Source organism: Myotis davidii, unplaced genomic scaffold (assembly GCF_000327345.1).
Source record: "Myotis davidii unplaced genomic scaffold, ASM32734v1 scaffold200, whole genome shotgun sequence".
NCBI classification, from domain to species: Eukaryota; Metazoa; Chordata; class Mammalia; order Chiroptera; family Vespertilionidae; genus Myotis; species Myotis davidii.
Window position 1 is genome coordinate 7,559,461 of NW_006293700.1, and position 23,018 is coordinate 7,582,478.

Consider the following 23,018-nt stretch of genomic DNA (forward strand, 5'->3'; position numbering starts at 1 on the left):
GGGACCTGGGACATTGCCCAGGACTTTGTTATATTACATAGCTCAGCCAATGACCTGTTTGGGAGTTTCAGGCTCCTAAGAGTCTGTCTAGATTGCAGATAAATAGTTAATAGCTAGGTTTTTATACTGTATCATAGACAAGAGTCATGACTCTCTGTGGGCCAAGTGGATTTTTAGACAGAGAATCAAAGCTGGTATTGCCTATTTCTGGTCCTAACTTACAAGAAGAGACTACTTTGGTCTGCCTAAATAACCCTTTGGGACAGAGAACAAAGATTATAAAGGGAAAACTTCCCTTGAGGGGGGAGAATTTAATACAAGTTTTCTGCTAGTGCATGAACTATAAGTCAGCATGCCCAGAATACATTCAACATGGGAGAAAAAGGAGGGAGTGCTATACGCAGATGCTATTGGGATAGACAGCTGTAGCAGACCCTGGTGGCGCCAAAGACCATCTTCCCCTGACAGGGTCCCCAGCACTCTGTGTGTGAGATGCTCCAGAGTTCTGGCAGTCTAATGCCTGACCACACCAGTTGCCTGGCACTCACACTAGGTGGATGATTTGAGGAGGCCTCCTGTGTTATTTAAAGATCTGTTTGGGGCTCTTGCATCCCATCACCCCACTGGGACCCAGACACCTTTGACCTGAGAATAGCTTGAGTCAGATTTGTGTTCTTGCTCAGGCCTTTGGGAAGCCACATTAGCAACTGCAAGCATGGATGGGTTGGAATGAGCTTGGCGTATGTGGCCTTAAATAACTCCTTTATCAAGCCAAGTTGTCCTTGCTTCCCCTCAGTTCTCTCACATCTGTGCAAAGTTTGGTCAGGGAAGGAGGAGTGAAAAAGGAGATGGGAAAGGCTGTCATGTCTCCATTTCTTGAAGTCAGTTGAGTTTGTTTCTTATTGACTCTCCCAGAGGAGCTGTTCACAAGCTACAAAAGTCTCCTATTCATCCATCATTCAATCGGTCTTATTCATTAATTCACTCAGTGTTTATTGAACACCCATTATGAACAAGGCCACATGGTGGGTAAAAGAGAGTAGGAAACTGTCCTTGATTCAAGGGACTCATAGCATTTTATAATTAGAAGAAAATTTAGAGGTCATTTAATGCAACTTCCAGTCAGTGCAGGAATCCTCTACCACCTCCATTACATGAGGTTCTTGGACTCTGCTTGATTATACCCAGTGATGGGGAGATTACTACTTCTAGTGATTCCATTACTAAGACGTTCTATTATAAAAACTATCCTTATGGTGAATTGACATCTCTCTTCCCGTAAATTGGGAGCTACACTGGGAACCTACCCTTCTACATGGAAGTATTTCCAAGATCTGAAGACACGAAGTTACCGCTGCCCTTCCTCTTTTCCCTTTTCTGGGTTAAGGTTAAACTCCTCCTGAATCTTCAGCAGTGTCTCAGACAATGTTGTTTCTGAACCGAGGGCCAGCTCTGACACCTTCCTTTAGAACTTAAATTCATCTTTATAGCATCGGCATTCAGATGTGCTGCTGCAGCCAGCCAGGCCCTCTGCTGTCTACTGGTTAGAGGAAATGTTGAGGATGGCCATCTCCCTTGTTCTAACGATTGTACATGTCCAAAACTTCATGTGATGAGTTGTCTGAGAAAGTTGTGAGCAAAGTGTTGTGTGAGTTAGTGGAAAAAAGGGAGTACTTTCAGCTGTGGGGAATCAGGGAGGGCTGTTTGGAGGAAGCAGCATTTGCTCTAGGTATTGAGGATGAGTGAAGTTTCAACAGGCAAAGATGGATGTTGAAGTGTTGGCTGCACAAAAGTTGATTTTGGTTTAAAAAAAAAAAAGAACGCTCAGACAGTGAGATTTGTTAAGTGTTTTTTAATAAAGGATTTGCTGGAAACCTGCTGGGAGAAAGAGGTACTTCTGGATGCCCTTTACAGCCCTGAGTTTTTGGTGACCAAATGTCATTGTGCTTCAGAGATGAGTGGAGGTCAGACAAGGGTCAAGGCCTAGGATGCTCTTTGAGGTGTCAGGAACCCATTTCACAGGTTTATCCTAAAAAAGAAATGTAGTTCTTCCGGGCTCACTGCTCCCTCTCTCCTCAGGTCTTTCATCACAAGCTGATAGGAAGCATCCTGATCGGCGCCTTCAAAGTGGACCTGGGCACTGTGTACAACCAGCCTGGTAAGAAAGCCTTGCGTCCTCGTAGCTCTCTTACTCTTCTCCAGTTTACCCCACCTGGAGGTCAACTCAGTTATTCACTCATCCATTTAACCATCCGTTCAGTAACACTGAGCACCAATTATAGACTGTTGAGTAAGATATGGCTCTTTTCCTCAGTTTAAGATCTAATGACAAAATTATCTTATATGTCCATACTTCTGAGCAGCTTTTTCCATTCTCACAAATTCTGTCTCATTTAGTGCTGTGAGACAGCGTCAACAAAGATAGGAAAATGTTAAATTGAAGAATATGGGCTCTGGAGCCAGATTGACTGGGTTCAAATTCTACTCTGCTCTTTCCTAGCTGTGCATCCTTGGGCAAATGACTTGGCTTCTTATCTCAGTACTTTCTTCATAGGGTGGTTGGAGGATTAAGTTAATAAATATACATAGAGTGCTTAGTGTAGACCCAGCATAGAATAATGACTGTGGCATGCCATATAAGGATTTGTTGTAATAATCATTATCATCCCTGATTTAAAAGAAAGTAAAACTCAGAGAAACTAGGTAATTTGTCCAAGGTCAAGAGCTAATAAGTAATAAAGCCAACAATAAACAGAGATCTTTTCATGAAAGTCCTCTTTTCTTCAACTGTAATTCAGACTCCCATGTCCAGGGGTCCAGGTCATGTGAGTTTGAATTCACTCTACTAATTCCATTAGGATTGGCATCTACTCAGCTCTTTTACCTTCAGCTGTCATGTGGAATGTGCCCTCTGTATTGCCTGGTCTAACAGTTTGTTTTGGGATAAGCCAGAAATATAGGTTTTTGTATGAGATTTTGAAGTTTGGACTTCCAGGGTAGGCCAAACAAAAAAATCCATGAGCCACATTTATGGCCTGTGAAATAATATGTGACTTCTATACTCCTTTAATGTCCTCCTACTTCATCAAATCTAGAATTCTGGCTAGGGCATCTCTATCAGGTTGAAAGGCTTCCCAAATACTTGTGACCAGTTGGAGAAAAAGATGGTGAAGAGGATGGGAAGTAAAGGACAGGTGGGAAAGGAGGAGAGGGAAGTGGCATGAGACTTGGAAATAGCCCAAATGAGGTAATCCCTCAGTAGAGTACGGGAGATCTTGGGTGTGGTAGAGAATTGGGTGGGGCTGGGTCCATCTGTGCAGGATATCTGAGCTGTCAGGACACTTTTACAGGTCATCAGTTCTGTGACAAGTGGGCCCTGCTCACAGACCCTGGTGATATCAGGATTGGCACGAAGGGGTATCTGAAGTGTGACATCAGCGTGATTGGGAAAGGCGACATCTTAAAGACCAACCCGAAAATCTCCGATGCCGAGGAACAAATAGAAAAGTGAGACAGATTCATCCAGGGCTGGGCAATGGAAATGATATGTTCCCATTTCCATGTCTCGTTCCCTCCCTCCCTTTCCTTATGGATACACGAGAATGGCCAAGTTTATAACTTATCCACATGGGATTCTGCTCTATCTGGGGCATCGAGATGTGTCTGATGGAAGGTGTAACTATGCATTAGGAAGTCAGTTTCTAGGACAAGTAGAGCCTGTCTTCCTATAATAACCCATAGCAGACAAGCTATTCCTGAGCTTATCTGATTTATTTGAATTTAGCTGATTTTCCTTTGAAAGAATTATAATTTCAACCACTGATTTATAAAATGGGGAGACTTAATGTACCTATTGTAAGGTACAGCGTGGGAGACAGTGTTTATTCTATAATTGTAGGACCTAAGTGAGTTTGCATTCACTCTAATCATACCCTTCACTATCATTAAACTAAGAAGAAAACTCATTTTAGCAATAGATCCTAATCTTTTCAGATTTCTGTCAGATATCAGGATCTTTCTTATGCTTTCTAGCTTTTCTCCCTATTCTTTTACGAGAGAGCGCTTTTTTATTTTTTGTTTTTGTCCTCCTCTAAGGAACCTTTTGATCCCTCAAGGGTTTCCATCAGAGAGACCCTGGGCCAGATTCTATGTGAGACTCTACAAAGCAGAAGGGTTGCCCAAGATGAACTCCAGCATCATGGCGAACGTGACCAAAGCATTTGTGGGTGACAGTAAGGACCTCGTGGATCCCTTCGTGGAGGTCTCCTTCGCTGGGCAGATGGTGAGGAACTGTTGTCACCAACAATGACAGGCCTGGTCTTTACCTAGGACATTTCTAGTCAAATGATATGAAGTTAAAATCAAAATTAGGAAGTGCCTTGAGAGAAAAAACTTGCCGCAAAGAGGCACCGAGTCATGTGGCAAGAAGGGGAGGATTGCTCACTCACTGTCCATTGGAGATCATGGAGAGGAGCCACTCGGCATCATGGTTAGAGCCTGGGCAGACAGGCCGCCTTTCTTACCTCTGGCTACTTCTCTGAGCTGTGACCCAGTCCCTGCAGAACTACCAGCCTTCTCCCAATCTGCTCCACAGTCTGCCCAGGTGGTCGTTATCCTGTGTAAATCTGAACATCCCTGTTCCCTGCTTACGAGCCATTGGAAATACCAGGGCCTGGGCACATGGTTGAAGCTCAGTCCTGGTTGGCTGGGCTTTGAAGCTTCAGTTGACACATATTGCCTCTGCCCTTAACTATATGTCTACACGACCCCTCCACTCGGCAGGGTGAACACCGTAGTATTTTTGATGTGGATTGTCTTGCCAGTCAATAGGACATCAACTCCATTTTATGATGAGGTCCAGACTGGGAACGTGATTTACACAGATTCCTCCTTTTATAAAACATGAACTCTGGGTTTAAATCTGCTGCATTCCCTGAGGTATGGGGAACACTGCTGTTCATAGCACAGTGTTAGTTTCACCCCCGTCCTGGTATGAGGATGAGAACTTCCTGAGGGCAGGCCCCGAGCCTTACCTTTGCCCCAGTGCCTGGCACAGTGTCCGGCGCAGAGTAGGACATCAGTAATGTTCACTGGGTGTAACTGATTTTCACGGGTGTTGGGTGGAGGAAGGTTCATTGTTTTTAAGAACTCACTTCATATTTCCGGCAGGTTTGATGAGTTTTCCTGGGTAAGTCATGTTTTCTTTCCATGGTTCCCATTCTCCTGGCTTTGTTTTTAGGGGCGAACCACGGTGCAGAAGAATTGTGCCGATCCCGTGTGGCATGAACAGGTGATCTTCAAGGAAATGTTCCCTCCCTTGTGTCGGAGGGTGAAAATTCAGGTGTGGGATGAAGGCAGCGTGAACGATGTCGCGCTGGCAACCCATTTCATTGACCTGAAGAAAATCTCCAATGAACAGGAGGGAGATAAAGGTAAAGCCTCACGTGTCTGATTTAGACACAGCGCCTGGACATGATTGAATTGGAGCCCTCATCTGTTAAGTGAGAGGCTTAGAGCAGGCGCTGTGTTAGGCCCTTCATGTTCTGTGTGGTCTCTGGTTTGGATTGGTTCAGGGCAGAAGATGGAGCCAGACTCGGGAGCCTTGAGGCCTGTTCGCCATCCCAGGTCTTTCATGAGCTTCACTATGTGTCCTCAAGGCAGTCACTCCCTCTCCCTGGGCCTTAGGTTTCTTAATTGAAAAATGAAGTGTTTAGAGTAGATCAGAGGTGGGAAAACTGTGGTCCATGGGCCACATCTGGCCTGACACATATTTTTGCATGGCTCATAAGCTAAAAATGGCTTTTCCATGTTTAAGTGATTCCCCCAAATTGTGCCTCCAACTCACTGATGGGAGCAGGGGAGCAGGAGTAGGGCAGGGAGGCGCTGCCAACAGTGCACTCAAGGGCCAGGGAGGGACAGAGTCCCAGCTCACCCACTGAGTCGGCCGAAAGCTTCCACCCACTATAAAGTTCTTTATGTACAAAACCTAAATCAGTAGGTGATGATTCTCTAAATACCCCAACAGCGTTCCCTCCTTTCAGTCCTAAAGCAATCTTTCTCTGCACTACAAATCTGTGCTAATTGATGTATATGTTTGTGCGTGCGTGTGTATGTGTGCATATATACATACATACTGAAGGCTTGGCATAAGCAGAGGTCAAGATCGAATTTTTGTGCCCCTCACAGAGCGACCCTGTTGAAAGTCTCAATAAATATCTGTTGCTTAACTCCTCATATTGCTGAACAGTTCCCCACAGGATGCTTCATGCAGAAAGCATACCCTGCCTGTCTACAGATTTCTCAGCTAGATGCAAACGGGTTTTACCCACAGCTTTGCAGGGACATCTTGATGGTGTTCAGGGAGATGTAGAACAGTGTTTAGAAAGTAGACATCAGGGGCCATAAAATACTTCTATTCTTTTTAACACAATCCCTCTGCATCTTAAAATTTACTCAATGGAAGGACAGACTCTAGTTGATGGGGCTGCGGGGCAGGGAGAGGAAACATTTAGGCATCAAACTATGGATAACAGTAAAACAAAGGTAATTGTTAAGCACATGATGATGAATATATTTATTAAGAGTAATGGCTAATATTCTTGAGCTCTTAAGTGAAGCACTTAATAGACATTATCTTTTAATCCTAATAGATGAGATAGGGATTATTAGCATCTTCATTTCACAGATGAGGAAACTGAGGCATGGGGAAGTTATCAAACCTGTCTGAGGTCACACAGCTCAAAAATGACAGAGCGGAGGTTTGAGGCTTGAACCCAGGCTTTCAAGATTCAGGGTGGCCATGTCATACCGCCTGGCAAAAAGGAACATTCTGTTGCCAAGGAGATGTTACATAGATACTGTGTCTTTTCTCGGACGTTATGTATTAAGAAAGGTAAATACGCTAATAGCAAATTACAATCCTGAGGTCTTTTCAGTTCTATGTTTAGAACATATCTCAGAATATTTACTTCTCTCAGTCTCCAGTACCATCATCCTAGAAGCCACCGATGCCTTCCATTTTGATGATGATGTAGTCCCCAAACCAGTTTGCCAACATCCATTCTTACATTCAATTCACATAGCAGCCACACTGATTTTTCAGATTTTTTATTGATTTCAGAGAGGAAGGGAGAATGAGGGAGGGGGGGAGAGAGAGATAAGAGCCTAGCTGGTATGGTTCAATGGATGAGCATTGTCCCTGAAGCAGGAGGTCACGGTTTGATACCATCAATGATGAGAGAGAATCATTGATTGGCTGCCTCCTGCATGCCCCAAACTGGGGATTGAGCCCACAACCCAGGAATGGATAGGTTGATACTCAACCAATGAGCCACTCTGGCTGGGCATTAGACTGATTTTAAAACACACATCTGATTATGTTATATCTTTACTTAAATCCCTCTAAAATATTCCCATAATTTCTAGAGTAAAGAGCTTGTCAGGGCCCCCAAACCTGCTCACCTGTCCAAATTCATCTCACACAGCTTGCTCTCTGGACTAAGCCACTCTGGCTTTCTCTTTCAGCTTCTTCTGTCTCCTTTCCGGAGGACATATGCTTTCCCTCTGCCTAGAAATCTCTCTTTTCTCTCCTGTTTCTCTCTCTGCCTGACTTCTCTCCATGCTGTATCAGCCTGTTTGTTCTTGCAGCACAAGGTATATCTCCTTCATAACATCTACAATGTAAACATTTGTTTAATGTATGTATGTATTTTCCTTATTCTCCACTCGGCTCTATGTTTAGAGTCTAGCATGGTGCCTGGTGAATTTGATCAACGAATGAAAGAGACAAGTATGCACATCAACATACATAAGATGATTTCTTTTTTCCCTTTTTTTTAAAAAAAATATTTATTGTTGGGGGTATTACAGATGTCCCTCTTTTTCCCTCCCATTACTCCCCTCTACCCAGTTCCTGCCCTGCCCCAGGCCTTCACCACCCTATTGTCTGTGTCCATAGGTACTGCATATATGCATATAAGATCTTTAGTTAATCTCTTCCCACCTTCTCCCCTACCCTTTCCTTCTGAGATTCGTCAGTCTGTTCCATGTTTTCATGCCTCTGGTTCTATTTTATTCATCAGTTTATTTTGTTCATTAGATTTCTAGTTCATTTATTTCAATTTTTAGATTCAACTGTTGATAGATATGTATTTATTGCCATTTTACTAGAGGCCCAGTGCACAAAATTCATGCACTTCGTGGGGAGTGGGGCCCTCAGCCCAGCCTGCACCGTCTTGCAGTCCTAGAGCCTTCAGGGGATGTCCAACTGATGGCTTAGGCCTGCTCCCCGCATGGACATCCTTAGCGCTGCCACAGAGGTGGGAGAGGTTCCCACTACCGCTGCTGCGCGTGCCAGCCATGAACCTGGCTTCTGGCTGAGTGGTGCTCCCCTGAAGGACAGCACTGACCACCAGAGGGCAGCTCCTGCATTGAGCGTCTGCCCCCTGGTGGTCAGTGCACATCATAGTGACCTGTCATTCTGCCATTGGGTCTATTTGCATATTAGCCTTTTATTATATAAGATTTTTTAATCTTTTTTTCTTCCTCTTCTCTCTCTTCTTAAAGAATACCCTTCAACATTTCATGTAACACTGGTTTGGTGGTGATGAACTCCTTTAGCTTATTCTTGTCTGTGAAACTCTTTATCTGACCTTCAATGCTAATTGATAGCTTTGCTGGGTATAGTAATCTTGGTTGTCATAAGATTATTTCAACTGTGAACAAGTGTAGACATTTGCATGGAAGAAAGACTAGAAAGAAATATAGCAAAATGATAATTATGACTATCTATTGGTGATAACATAGACTGCAAATATTTTCTCTTGTCTTTTCTGTATATCATATTTCTTTTTTAATTTTTTTATTGATTAAGTTATTACATATGTGTCCTTATCCCCACATTACCCCCCATTTCCCCACTCATGCCCTCACCCGCCTATTGTCTGTGTCCATTGGTTAGGACTATGCCCTCACCCCCCTGTTGTCTGTGTCCATTGGTTAGGCCTATATGCTAGCATATAAGTCCTTTGGTTGATCTCTCCCCCTTACCCCCACCTCCCCTACCTTCCCTCTGAGGTTTGATGGTCTGATTGATGCTTCTCTGTCTCATATTTCTAAGTGAATGTGCACAACTTCCATAAAACAAAAAAAATCAACTTGTAAACATAACCACACAACTAAAGTTTGGGATCTTTTTAGGCTTCCTACCTACCTTTGGACCTGCCTGGATTAACCTGTACGGCTCACCCAGGAACCACAGTCTGATGGACGACTACCAGGAAATGAATGAAGGCTTTGGAGAAGGCGTGTCATTCAGGGGCAGAATTTTGGTGGAAATTGCTGTGGAAATCCTCTCGGGAGGGGCACAGGAGTCTAAATTTTCCAAGGCACTCAAGGACCTCAAGTTGTCTTCAAAGGACAAAGACTCCAAATCTTCCAAAGGCTCAAGTAAAGACAAGGGTGACAAAACAGACAGTGGAAAACCCCAGCAGGCTTCAGACAAAACCAACTCCACCGAGGTCGAGGTGGAGCCTTTCGATGTACCCCCAGAAGTAAGTCTGAACTCACCTATGAGGTAAAGCCAAAGAGGAGCAGCACCTGCCACAGGTCCCCAAAGGCCTGCGGAGCTCTCACTCCCCCTGCACATGTGTGTTGGCTCAGTCTCATTTTCCGGGGCAGATCCTCTGCCTCTTCCTGCACACATCACGCCCATCTGCTGCTGGTAAATTCCTTGAGTGTCCCCCCCAACACAATTCCCATAGAAACCAAAGTAAAAGAGAAATAGAAGTTATCTGGAGGAGCTGGTGGGAGTGGGTGGTGGGGTGATCAACTGAACTATATATGTGGCCTGTTTTGTTCAGCTTTGTTTTTAGCTCAGCCATGCTGTGGATGGGAGGTAATGTGGGAGAAGGGATGAGAGGAGGAAGCGTGGGTGACAAACTGGGACACAAGACATTGAGAAACCTCTTCCCTTGCCCAAGCCTGTGGGAAAATCACAACTCAAGAAAATACTTATCTTTGCTTATTGATATGAAGCACATTAGCATTTTCCAGCCTGGTTCTGTTATGGAAAAGAAATCTTGGGCTTCAGGATAAACACAAACTGTGAATAACCTCTCAACTGTTTAGTTTAGCAACAGTACTCCGTAGCTTAAACAGAGAGAACTTTCTGTTTTGTTAGTAGCAGAGGTGGGTGGATCGCAGCTCTCAGCCTGGATGGCTCTGCCTCTGGGAGTGTGTTTCTCAGATCAACCAGACAGTCATTTCAGGTGGGGAGGGGAGGTGATGGGGGTCCCCCAGAGCTGTGCTTTCCTAGGAAGGTCTAGACAGACTACAGGATTGTAGCATGTGGGTGACCTTAGCCTGGGAAGGTCCACTTATTTTTACTGCTGGGATCTAATGAATCTTAAGAAACTGTCGGGGAGAGGTTGCAGCACATGCTTGGAAATATTAGTATCATGGCTCTGATACTAATAACACCTCTTCGTGTTTCAGTTTGGTCATCAACAAAATGGGATAGTAATAGTCCCTCTCTGATAGGCATCCCCTATCAGATAAGTGGGGGTGAGTGTGGGAAATCTGCAAAATGCTCAGCAGAGCTCTTAGCCATGCTGCTGTTGTTACCGATGATGCTATGGTTTGCTCCCACCACCAGTGGGCAGCTATTTAGAGCTCTCTACCCTATTGTTGGTGACTTAATTTTGAGTATTTTGTCAGCCTCCCCAGCCTTCCCTCTGAAATTATATGTTGGGAAATACTCTCTGGAAATGTGTACTGTTGGTTTGTTAAAAATGACAGTGCCTTGAGGTGATTGTGTTTGTGTGTTTCTTGAGAATATATGCCAACTTTGGAAACTGGGCTTTTTTGGACTTTGCCAGAAATTGTGGGTAGTGTAGTAGCCACCTAAGCTGATAGCCCCTAAGTCTGACCCTGTGTCAGTATTTCCTGCTGTTCAGACTGGCCACTCTTTTCTAAACAGGGATTGCCACGTGGAAAAACATTGCCTCTGTTTGAATCTTTGGGCAAGTGACTGAAGCTTCTGATGCTTTATTCCAGTAATAACCTCTACTTTATAGGCTCATACAGAGGATTTGATGAATGCAAAGTACTTAGAACAGAGACTGACCCATAGTAAGTGCTCAGTAAATATTAGTCACATCGAACAGATATTTTAATCTTTCACGGGACTGCAGTGTCCTCATCTTTAAATGGGTAAAATAAAATATCTCCCTCCCAGGGTAGTGATGAGAATTACATGCGATAATGTAGGTAAAGTTCTTAATACCGCATCTGACACATAATAGCAGCTTGGTTAACATTGCCATCATTATTTTTCCAGCTCAGGGAGTCAAGATATGCTTCCAGAAGGAAGAGCCATTTGAGCTGAGCCTTGAAGGATGGGTAGGCTTAAGACATGAATTCTAAGCTGTTGAAATACGTGTCATGACTACCATTTGTAGCACATACACATGTAAGTTTTATACTACTAGGTGCTCCACATGGATGATCTCGTTTCCCCTGTAGGCCCCATTGTGATGGTTAGCTCACAGGCAAGGAAAGTGACACCTGGAGAGTGGACATGACTGGCCCAAAGTCCACCAGCTGGGAAGTAGCAGAGTTGGGATTTGAAGAGGGTTTGTCTGGCTATGGCGCCTGCTGTCCCTCTTCCAGGCCACATGGCCTACATTCCCTCCAGGTCTCTGAGTAATTTTTGCCCTCCTCCCAGAGAGTAAACCTGGCCCCAGGAAGGTGAGATAAGTGGCTGGTTTACAGCCAGTGGACACAGTGGCAGCAGGTGGGAGGGGTGTGTGCTCTGTGACTAAGGTCCAGCACTGGACCCCCACCCTGTCCGGCATCTTCTGGTCAACAGACACAGTTCCTGCGGATGCTGAGAGCACAGGAGGCTCCCGTGTGAAGGAAGGGGTGACCTCCACCTAATGGTGTGGAAACCCTTTGGCTCTCTGAGAGTCGGGGTTTGAGGTTCTTGATTGAATGAGGCTCTTTAAACCCTGAGACCAGAGCTGCATTGATCCTTAGAGGAATCTTACTGTTCTTTCCATTGAGTTCAATAAATCCAATCACAAAACCAGGAAGCACAGATTACATGATTCTGGCTTATTCAGCCTCTTTGCTCAGAAATGTGATGCTGTGTCACCCGTCCCAGCAACATCTGCTCCCTGAGGCACCAGCCTGTTCCCTGTCAATAGGAGTCATTTGTAAATAGCTGTGTGCTATCTTGGGATGGCTCCTGTGTGAGAAACTGGCATAAGTGGAGCCATGTTAGAATAGAGTCAGGGCAGCCATTCCAGAGGAACGGCCTCATACGTCTTATTCCTTGAAACTTTGGAAAGTGTGAACTGTGCAAAATAACCTTAGGACTGGGCCAGAGCTGCATTGCCTTCCAAACAATTGTTTGTGGAGCTAACAGGCAAGCAGACCCTTTACCACAAGGCTGGAAATTGTAGGCATCCTTAAGAATCAGTAACCAGTCATATACAGCTAAAGAGTAATGTAAGTTATTTGCACCAATAGAAATTCCTTTCTTCTATTCATGTAATCATTTCCCTTCTCTTTCTCTTAAAAACCGCTGCCTTTCCCCTGTAATTGGAACACTGTTTGGGTTCCTGTCTGAGTCAGTGCTTCCCCACATTGCAATTCTTCTGGATCTCAAGTAAGCGCTGTTGCCTCTCACTTTGCATTTCTATTTTTAGGTTAACACCTGTCATAGTCTAGTGTTTCAGAATGCAGGCTGCTGGAGGAGGCAGCCTCAGTGGAGACCAGGTCTCACATCTTGGCTGTCTTTAACTTGCTGTGTGATCTTAGCAAGCCAGCCCCTTTCTGTCTCTCTGAGCTGTAGTTTATTTGGGTAAAAGGTGGAGGTTGGAGCAGATGCACTCTAAGGCTGTTTTCAGTGTAAAAGCAATTTATATTGTTGTGCTTCTGGGCCCTGCACCCCTCACAGAGCAACCAGAGTGCATATAGCCCACCCTGTGTGCACTTGACTGGCTGATGCTCATGTGCGTGCCTAACCCTCTCCCCCTTTTGTCTGGGCGTAAAGTCTGACTTTGAGTTAAGCACATGTTTAGAATTCAAAGAGCACTGGATCTGTGATCAGAATACTTGGGAAAGTTATTAACTCAACCTCAAGCTCTGTATCCTCAATTTCTTTATCTGTACAATAGGAATTATCTAAATGTTGATCTCTCAGGGTTGTTAAGAGGAACACATATAATGCATGTGACCACCCTGTATAGTCCATAAAACTACGCTCAAATGTAGGGGTTTCATCCTATGCCTGAGTATCTCATCTTTGGTTTTCTGTTTTCTAAATGCCTACCCACCAGAAGATGATTCCATATTTCTATTTCACAACAGCATCTTAGAAAGATAATATGCCCAAGCTTATGTTTTAAAATAAAAGGATTCTCATCAATAGATAATTGGATAGAGAAGATGTTATATAAGAAGAGGATGGGTATATATATATATATATATATATATATATATAATGGAATGTTACTTGGCTATAAAAAGGGATAAAATCCTATGACTTGTGACAACATGAATGGACCTAAAGGGTATTATGCTAAGTGTAATAAGTCAGAGAAAGACAAATACCATATGATTTCACTTATATGTGGAATCTAATGAACAAAATAAACAAAATTAAAACAGACTCATAGATATAGAGAGAAGACTGGTGGTTGCCAGAAGGGATGGGAGTTGGGGAACTGGGTGAAAAAGGTGAAGGAATTAAGAAGTACAAATTAGCAGTTGCAAAATACCACAGGGATGTAAACTATAGTTAATAATATTATAATAATTATGTATGGTGCCAGGTGGGCACTAGACTGATGGGGGGATCACTTTGTAAATTATATAAATATCTAACCACTATGCTGTACACCTTAAACTAATCCTATATAATAAAAGTGTAGTATGGAGGTCGTCTGGGAGTTCAACCAGGGGGCGGAGTCAACTGGGGGAAGGGAGGGAGTCCCTAGCTGTCAACCAGCAGCCTCTAGGGATCCTACCAGTGCATGAATTTTGTGCACTGGGCCTCTAGTATAAAATAATATTGAATGTCAACTGTAATTGAAAAATTATAATAATAAATAGATAAATATCCTAAAGAGGACATTTTTATTGTAAGGTAGAAGTTCTGAAGGTTGAGACTACATTCTAGATAAATGATTGAATTTGGATATGCAATTTGCAGGTCCCGGTTCCTGCCTGTCTGATTAGTGGGGAAAGTGTGTGCCATTCCAGGCTGACACTGAGACTCAAATGCCTATGAATTCCCCGGACCAGGTTAGCATCAGCTTCCTAATGATAAAATATAAGGAACCAGGCCTATCTCATATATACTTTTTCTTTCTATAGATTGTACCAGAAAAATATGAGGAATTTTTACTCTTTGGGGCATTTTTTGAAGCCACCATGATTGACCGGAAGATTGGAGATAAACCCATTAGCTTTGAAGTTTCTATTGGTAAGTGCGGCCAAGCACAGTGCCTGGCACATGACATGGGCCATACAACCATTTCTTGAGAAAACAGTTAATAATTCCTTGTTTGCTCTTGTATTTCTACATAAGGGATAGATTTATTTTCATACTTTAAAAAACATATTAAGAATATAGTTTGGATTCTGACAGATTTGGGTTAGTAAACCTGGTTGCATTATATGAGGCTCACTTAATTTCTCTGGGCCTCAGTTTCTTCATCTATTAAATAGGAATAATGATAACTTCTCATAGAACTGTTGCAAGGGTTTCATGGATCAGTGCAGGCAGAGTGCCATGCATATAGTGGGTGCTGTTATTATAACTCCCAGAAATCTTTCTGGGCTGATGCACATTCTGGAAAAATGATTCCAAGATTGGATATTCCATCAGAGAATGCCTTGATTCACATCTGGAAATCTGTTTCAAAGAAAGAAATGGAGATGGAATCCAGTTAATTTGTAACTTAAGTAGTTTTTACAGATGAGGACATAGCATGGTTATAGATGATGGCTCATTGTCATTGTCAGTCTTATTTCTTTGGTCTGACCATGCTCTTCCCACCTTCATACTGAGATCTTATTTCCCTGCTTGGGGAGGACATGAACTTGGGTCCCTATGTCAAGCTGCCTGATTCTGCTTCTTGAGTGACACCTGGCCCCTCTCCCCTTGCTGCTACCTCTGCAGGTAATTTTGGAAACTTGATTGATGGAGGCTCCCATCATGGGAGTAAGAAGAAGTCAGCTGAATCAGCTGAAGAAGACACCCTTCCGCTGCTGCAAGAGGGAGAAAGGGACACAGCGCAGGAGGTTGCCATCCCTATGGTCTCCACCACTCACCCGGAGAAGCCACTCGTGACAGAAGGAAACAGGTAGGAGATGGCAGAAGCAACAGTTTCTGACAGTGGGAGTCTGACCAATTTCTGGGACTGTTAGTTTCAGTTCTTCTCTAAAACCAGAAACATTATTATTATTGTTAATCTCAGTTATGGGAGCAAGCATACGTCTGGCCATCATGGTAAGTGCCACTCTCCTGAATCCTTAGTTTCATGTCAACAACTCTTGAAATGACACATCCAGGTAATTCACTTAAGGGCAGAGCAATGATGATGGTTATTATGATCAGATCTGAAGTCCCCTTTATTCTAGAACTTTGATGCATAACAGGTAGGAAGGCCGGAATTTAAAAATTCAATACAAACCCTATTAACAGTTATTATATTCATCTGAGTTCTGTGCTGTTATGCAAACTCAATTTAGTGACATTATTAAATACATCACTTCTTATTTTACTTTGACACAGTCCAACTGAACAACTCAAAAAACAATTGTTAGCCACCAGAAAAGACTGTCAGAAAACAGCCGGCACCTACATGTACCCTCACTGAGCTCGAACCCATGTAAAATCTCAACATGTAAAGAGACGTAAAATCATAGAATTCGGTTTTAAGAAAGTGGTTCAAGCACCAACCAAGGGATTTATGAGAATAAGGGGAAGGCACACACAGTGAGAGACCTCTGTGTTCTGAGCCTTGTGCCGGGAACAAAGACTTCATGATCTGCAGGGACTCTCACAAGAGCACATTGCTCTTCTCGTTTACATGCAAGGAGATTGGACCCACGTCACCAGAGTTCTTCACCCTCTGCTCTTCTCCATCTGGACTCTCTCTCTGGGCATGGATCCATGGCTCACTGACCACTATTAGGAAAACCAGGATTCAATCTATTTCCCCAGACAGCCTTCTTTCCTGGCACAGAGCCAAACCGATCCCCTGGGCATCCCACAAATTTTTCACCAGGCTCATGGTCTACGCAGACAACGTTGCTTCTCTTCCCATCTTTCCAATCTCATAGACTGGTCCTCCCATCCTCTGAGTCCTTTTAACCACAAAATTGTCATTCTCTTTTTCCTTACTACCCACATCCAATCAGCAATAAAGTATAGTCAGTTCTAGTTCTTAAGTATTTCCTATATCTCTTGCCATTTCTTAATTCAGCGAGTTGGCATCTTCAACTGGATTATTTAAAAACCATTATCTGGCTTGAATGTTCTTCAAGAAACTTACCAAACTATCTATCTGAACCAGTGACTCCCCAATTGGCATCGTCCATGGGCGGCCAGTGGCTTTCAGGATTAATTTCAGAGGCCATAACTTGGTTATTCAATGCCCGTCTACTTCTCTGCCAACATCTTCAGTCACTTCCCAAACTCCACGTTTCCTCCAGCCACACAATGGCCCTGGCAGTTCCCTAAACTGCTGCTTCTCGTCTTTCTAAACATGCTCTCCCCTTTGCCAGGCAACAAATCCCCTCCTCGAAACTGCTGGCTCCCATTAACCTTCAGGACAAAGACCAAGTTCCTTTTCCTGAATCCCAAGTTTGATTTGGACTTGGCACTCACCTCCTCCAAGCACTGATGACACTGCATGAAGACATGTTAACTTCTCTGTGTCCCCATTAGACTGAGCACTCTGAGGCAGGGCCTGTGCTATTCCCCCATGTTTCTGCTCCTCTCTGTGCCTGGCACATGTAGATGCTCATCACTGTTTCCAGATGATTTAAGGAGTTGCTATAACTGGGTTGGGCACAGAGTATTATGGAAGCAGAGAGAGGAGGAGGTGACTACTCTGCCCAGGGAGGAAGTGAAGAGTTGGAAATATCACAGAAAAGGTGACATCCTAAAGAATGAGAAGGGGCTTAAGACATGGAGAGAGAGTGTTCGGAAAAAAGTAGAAAGGAGTTAGTGAAAATAATCCTAACTGTTGTCCTCTTCCTTTTTAGCATGCCCCATGTTTTCTAAATCCTGTCCCTCTCATGGGGCCATCTCCCCCCTCCCATGGACCACCTTACCCCTTCCCATAGACCATCTTCGTTGGGGCCTTTTTTGGTATCTCTGGCAGCCATACTTGGCTGTCCATCCTCCCTTGCACACACCATAAAGAACCCCAAATTTCCCAGTCCCTTAATAGCTTCTCTGTCCATTTTTAAAACTGAGGACCTCAATGAGTGGATCCTATAACGGGATCTGAAGGTCTTCTCTGAAACTAATCAGAAATATTCTGCATTCTTTCACTGGGACCAGGTAGCAAGAACATCCCTCACCTTGTTGGACTAGCCTATTATTGACCATTGGTGACAATGTCAGGGGATATAGTGTGGGAAGGTTAGGGAGGAGATGAGAGGTCTCAAGGCAACCTTGGATGGACCTTATATTAGTCTGAACAGCTGGCTCGAGGAAACCAAAGTAAGTCATGCTAGTGTTTTGGGACTTTCTGTATATTTCTCAGTCACTATATTGAGGATCTGTCCACATAGTGGCATGCTAGGGTGGCAGCAACTAAATTGGAAGATCCTGTGTCTGTAATAGACCCCTACATGCGTGTGCACACATATACACACAATTTATTTGTCTGTTGCCTTCATTAAAATACCATCTTATAAGGGGTGGTTTAGCATAGCACTTAAAATACCACTGTGTGTTTGTTCTGGACTTTCCAGTTTTGCAAAGCACATGCACTCACATGAATTTATGTATTGGGCTGGAGCTCAGCAATGAGTTTGGAGCACAGACACCTAATGATGGGTCATCATTTGATTCTTGGATTCCAGGCCTACCCTTGACCAAAGTCACAAGGCTGGTCATGTGTCAGGGCAACCATTCAAACTGGCAGCCTTCTCTTTCCACTGGCAACGTGGTGCCCTCCCATCTGCTGTCTTCCATCTGCACTATAATTTACCTGAGAAACCGAGACCCAGTGAGACCAGGAGACCCTGGGTACCAAAGAGACAAAGGCCTTGAACATCATTAGCACAAAGAAACCTTGGAACAAAGCACAACATTGAGAGGGAAAGTATTCAGCTGCAGGATTCTCAATGTGATAATTTTTAAAAGACCTGCAAGCAGTTTGGTTCTAACCCCTTTAATTATTTTGTTTTCTTGCTGTAATAACAACCTGAGTTTCTGCCAAGAATTTATTTGGCTTCTCTTATGAATGGGCACCTGCTGGTGTATTGTCTGCAGAACAGACCATGGGGCATGATTTCCAAAAGACATTGGGGTTGGAGAGCTAAAAAAAAAAACCAATCATGCATTCCTTCAGGCTAAAGTTCTCTTTAGCTTATTGGGATGAAAACTTCTCCTGTCTGCAGTCTCATCCTGTTAACTGTCTTCTCCTCATCACATTTAAGCATACTCCACTGTCTCCCCCCAAAATTCTCTTTGGTGCTGCATTTCCCCTTCTAGGTACTTTGACATCCCTCTTGTCCCTTCTTAGCCTAGGGAGTCACCTGCATCATTAGCACTAATGCCTGGTAACAGTAAATATTGGATGGATGGATGGGTGGATGGATGGATGGCAGGGAAGCCATGGGATCCTGAAGTTTAGTTTGAGTGATATGCTTTTATCCTCATTAATCATGTTACCCTCTTACATTTCTCTAGCAGTTTCAGTTTACAAAATACATTTATATCTGTTATCTCAAGTGATCCTTACACAGTGCCTAGCATATAGACATAAAGGAATGATGTCAGTTTTCCCCCCTTCTTTCCTCTCTCACTTTAAAACCTTCCTCCCTGAAGAAGGCTTGCTTGATAAATTCTGCCCTCTGTTGATCATTTCCAGTTTTTCCCTGAGTCTGATAGCAGTAGCTGTTAGTACCTCTCTTCTCCTCAGCCACATCACTGTTCATTGTTTATTGCTCATGAGTCCCCAAGTATAGGCTAAGGATGGAATTAATGATACTTGGGTAGTTTTGTCACCACCCCTCACCCACCCCACATAGAACATACAAAACATGAATCTGTGGCTGGAATTGCCTGAAAACATTTGATTGCCAACTTATGTCCTAATATGTTTTCACAGAAATTACAACTACTTGCCATTTGAGGCCAAGAAGCCCTGCGTCTACTTCATCAGTTCCTGGGGAGACCAGACGTTTAGGCTGTACTGGTCCAACATGCTGGAGAAAATGGCGGACCTGCTGGTAGGTGACTGACAGGCCATGGAATTGATCATTGGGAAGCTGGAGGCCAAAGGATTTTTTATCCACCCAGTAGAAGGTCTTGACTTTAGTCTAAATACAAATAAATTGAAGTTGTTGCATTTGGAGGACTCATGGCCCCTCTTACCACATGGACCCAGAGGAATGAGAATACATTTTGCAAAATCCCTGGACTTTACATCAACTATCTGAATTCAGATCCCTGCTCTGCTTCTTATTGGTGTAGGGCCTATGGTAGGCTGTTTCCCTAATCTCCAAAGAGCAGGGGATTGACAGTTCTCCCACAAAATTGATAGATCCTGGTTTCAACAAATGTAAAAGCCTAAATCCCTAACATGGTGGACAGTTTCCTACAAGTTCAGCCCGAATCCAGTTAAGAAAAGGAAAACTAAGAATCATCATGCAGTAGTATTTTCCAGTTCAGATACAAGAAAACGGAAAATCTTCCTTCATTTCTAAAACAAACAAAAAAATAGCTATATATTATTTCTGGGGTGTTACAATCAATATCTCCACTACAGTGTCTCATTCTCACCTCTTATTTCTTCACCTCTGTGGTTTGTTTTCAGGAAGAAAGTATAGAAGAAGTGAAAGAATTGATCAAGATTTCAGAGGAAGCACCAGAGGAGAAAATGAAGACGGTGCTCAATGACTTCATCAGTCAAAGCAGGTACTAGCCGGTGGGTGGGGTGCTGAGCGTATATGGAATCAGCTTTTAATTATCTTAGAAAGTAGTCCATTTGCATGCATTCAGATGGGCATTTCAGTGTTCCATCTATCTTTATTTGGTTCAGTAATTTAGCTGGCACAAGTGGGATTACTTTTGCTTCCTAAAACATTAATAACTAAAATCTAAAGCAAAGGGAAAAAGAAAAGAGAAGATAAAAAAGACTTATTGCTGAAACTCTTTATGAAACAAGAAAAATGGCAGCAGTGTCCTGGCAGGGTGGCTCAGTCAGTTGGAGTGTTGTCCCGTTGTCCTGTTCACCAAAAAAGTCGTGGGTTTGATCCCCGGTCAAGGCGCTCACAGGAGGCAACTAAATGTTTCTCTCTCTCCCTCTCTCTTTCTCTCTCCAATAAATATATCCTTGGGTGAGGATTCTTAAAAAAGGAAAAAGAAAAATGCCAGCAGTGGTAGTGCCCAGCGTGTTTTTTTTGCATTTAGTAAATACTCAACAATTACATTGACAATGAGATGAATACGTTCTATCAAATACTGTTTAATAGAATTCATCATATAATGCATTAATAGGAACAAATTAAGTCTACCAGACCTGAGGCCCTGAACCTAACTGTCCCCTATACCTGGGCTCCTGAGCATTAAAGAGAAAAAACCAACATGATATAGAAAAATGTTAGTTACATGCAAACAAGTCGTTAGACTAAGATGGAACTTGGAGACATTGTAGAAAATAGGTCTGCCTTTCATCTACCTTTCATCTAGCGCCAATATTCCACCTTTATGTGGAAATTACCAAAAAATTGGTACAGTGGTCTGGCTCTTTTTTCAAGAGATGAATACAAAGATTCAAAAATAGGGTATCAGTTACTTATTACCGAATAACCAATAACCCTCAAATTTAGTGACTTAACACAGTATTTATTATCTCTGTTAATAGACTCAGTTCTACTGGCCATGAGTACAGGTGTGGCAGAGCTTGGTCCTTTGCTCAGAGCCTCTCACAGACTGAAGTCAAGGCACTGACTGGGTTATCTCAAGGCTCAGCAAGGATTTGCTTCCAAGATCGCTCACATGGTTATTTGTAGAATTCAGTTCTCAGACTGTTGGATTGAGGACTTCAGTTCCTTTGTAGTGGAGGGTTATAAATCAACCTCAATTCCTCACTACTTGGGCCTCTCCACCAGCTCTCACTACATGACAGCTGACTTCATCAGAGTGAGCCAGCGAAGAGTCAGAGAGCGCGTGCCAAAAAGACGGGAGTCACGGTCTTCTCAGACCCAATCTTGGGAATGCCATCCCATCACATTCTTGCTATATTCTATTATGAATAAGTCACTGGGTCCAGTGCACATTCTAAGGGAGGGGATTACACAATGACAAGAATAGAGATGGAGATCTTCGGGGGTCATGTTAGATCTATCTACCACACAAGGACGCGCTTGGACTAACTCTTGAAATTAAGTCAGGACTGGAACAAAGATGAGAATCTCTCATAATGGAATTAATAGAAAAGGGGTGGCTATTCAGTTGCTGGAAGGAAAAAATGAGTAGATAGGGGATGGCGACATTCTGGTATTCTGTTCGATAAGTTCTGGATTTCCTAATCTCTCAACTATACAAGCATTTTTACTTAAAAAAGAAAAGAAGAGAAAAAAATATGTAGTATTTTTCTTTCTATTTTAATTTTTGTCATGTTTTTCATAGTAGAAGCAATATATATCAGTGCTACTCTTGCTGTGAGCTAAGTGCCACTTGCAATTCCTTTTAAGCATTTTTTTTTTAAAATAAACAACTGTATTTTTAAAAAGTGTTTTATTGATTTTAGAGAGAGAGGAAGGGAGGGATGAGAGAGCGAGAGAGGGAGAGAAACATTGATGTGAGAGAAAAACATGATCGACTACCTCCTGTATGCCCCCTTACTGGGGATGGAGCCTACAACCCTGGTATGTGCCCTGACCAGGAATCAAATCAGCAACCTTTTGGTGCATGAGACGATGCTCAGCCAACTGAATAACACTGGCCAGGGCTTCTTTTAAGCATCTTTAAAAAGCTTTATGATCTCACTGTGGCAAATTAGTAGTTCAATAACTTTTCAGTATTGGGGGTTAGTTGGGATGATAATCATTCCTCTTTCAATTTCATAATCAATAGAAAAAACATTCATGATGGTTGGACAGAGATGAAAATGTTAGTTTTATATTTGGTAAACCTGGATTTGAGAAAGCAACTTGGACCTGAGGTCATGGTGGGCTTCTTGGTCCCCCAAACCCATTCATGGTTGAGCAGCTGGTCTTTGAGGCTTCCCTGAGGAGGGCCAGACCATTTGCCATGTGGGGTGAGAAGGCTGCCCACAGCCAGCAGCAGCCTGTGTCTGACAAACGAAAGATGAACAGAAACATGTGCTGTGGTCATTCACCCCCATTTTGATGAGGAAATAGTAATTTTTCCCCCTATGAAGAAGGGAGAGAGATGAGAAGTCAGAAGTGCCCCCCATATCTCCCTTGGCTGGTCCATCCTGGGAGGGTAGGGGAATGAAATTCCTAGTGCCTCTAAGAACAATAGACATGTAAAACAAGACTCCCTCTACAAAATATAATGCTTTTAATTCTTTTTAAAAATTAAGAGAAAAATGTAACTTGACTATACACCCAAAGAGAATTTCACATGAGGCCTCCAATTGCAGCAGGCAGAGCATGGGGAGATGTGGCATCTTAGGCTTCCCCTTTTGTTTCTCTTTCTTTCTCTCCTTCCTTCCTTCCTTCCTTCCTTCCTTCCTTCCTTCCTTCCTTCCTTCCTTCCTTCCTTCCTCCTTCCTTCCTTCCTTCCTATCATA

The 23,018-nt window shown here is 43.2% G+C and overlaps 1 protein-coding gene across 1 annotated transcript in view; it reads left to right on the forward strand.

The window, feature by feature from the left end:
* FER1L6 (fer-1 like family member 6) overlaps window positions 1–23,018 on the forward strand; it is a 102,022-nt gene that overhangs the window by 12,469 nt on the left and 66,535 nt on the right. Inside the window, 9 exon segments of the mRNA XM_006767370.2 lie at window positions 2,080–2,158; window positions 3,351–3,507; window positions 4,096–4,282; window positions 5,240–5,432; window positions 9,199–9,551; window positions 14,383–14,491; window positions 15,191–15,374; window positions 19,365–19,485; window positions 20,073–20,173. Of these exon segments, the coding sequence (XP_006767433.1) occupies window positions 2,080–2,158; window positions 3,351–3,507; window positions 4,096–4,282; window positions 5,240–5,432; window positions 9,199–9,551; window positions 14,383–14,491; window positions 15,191–15,374; window positions 19,365–19,485; window positions 20,073–20,173 (1,484 nt within the window).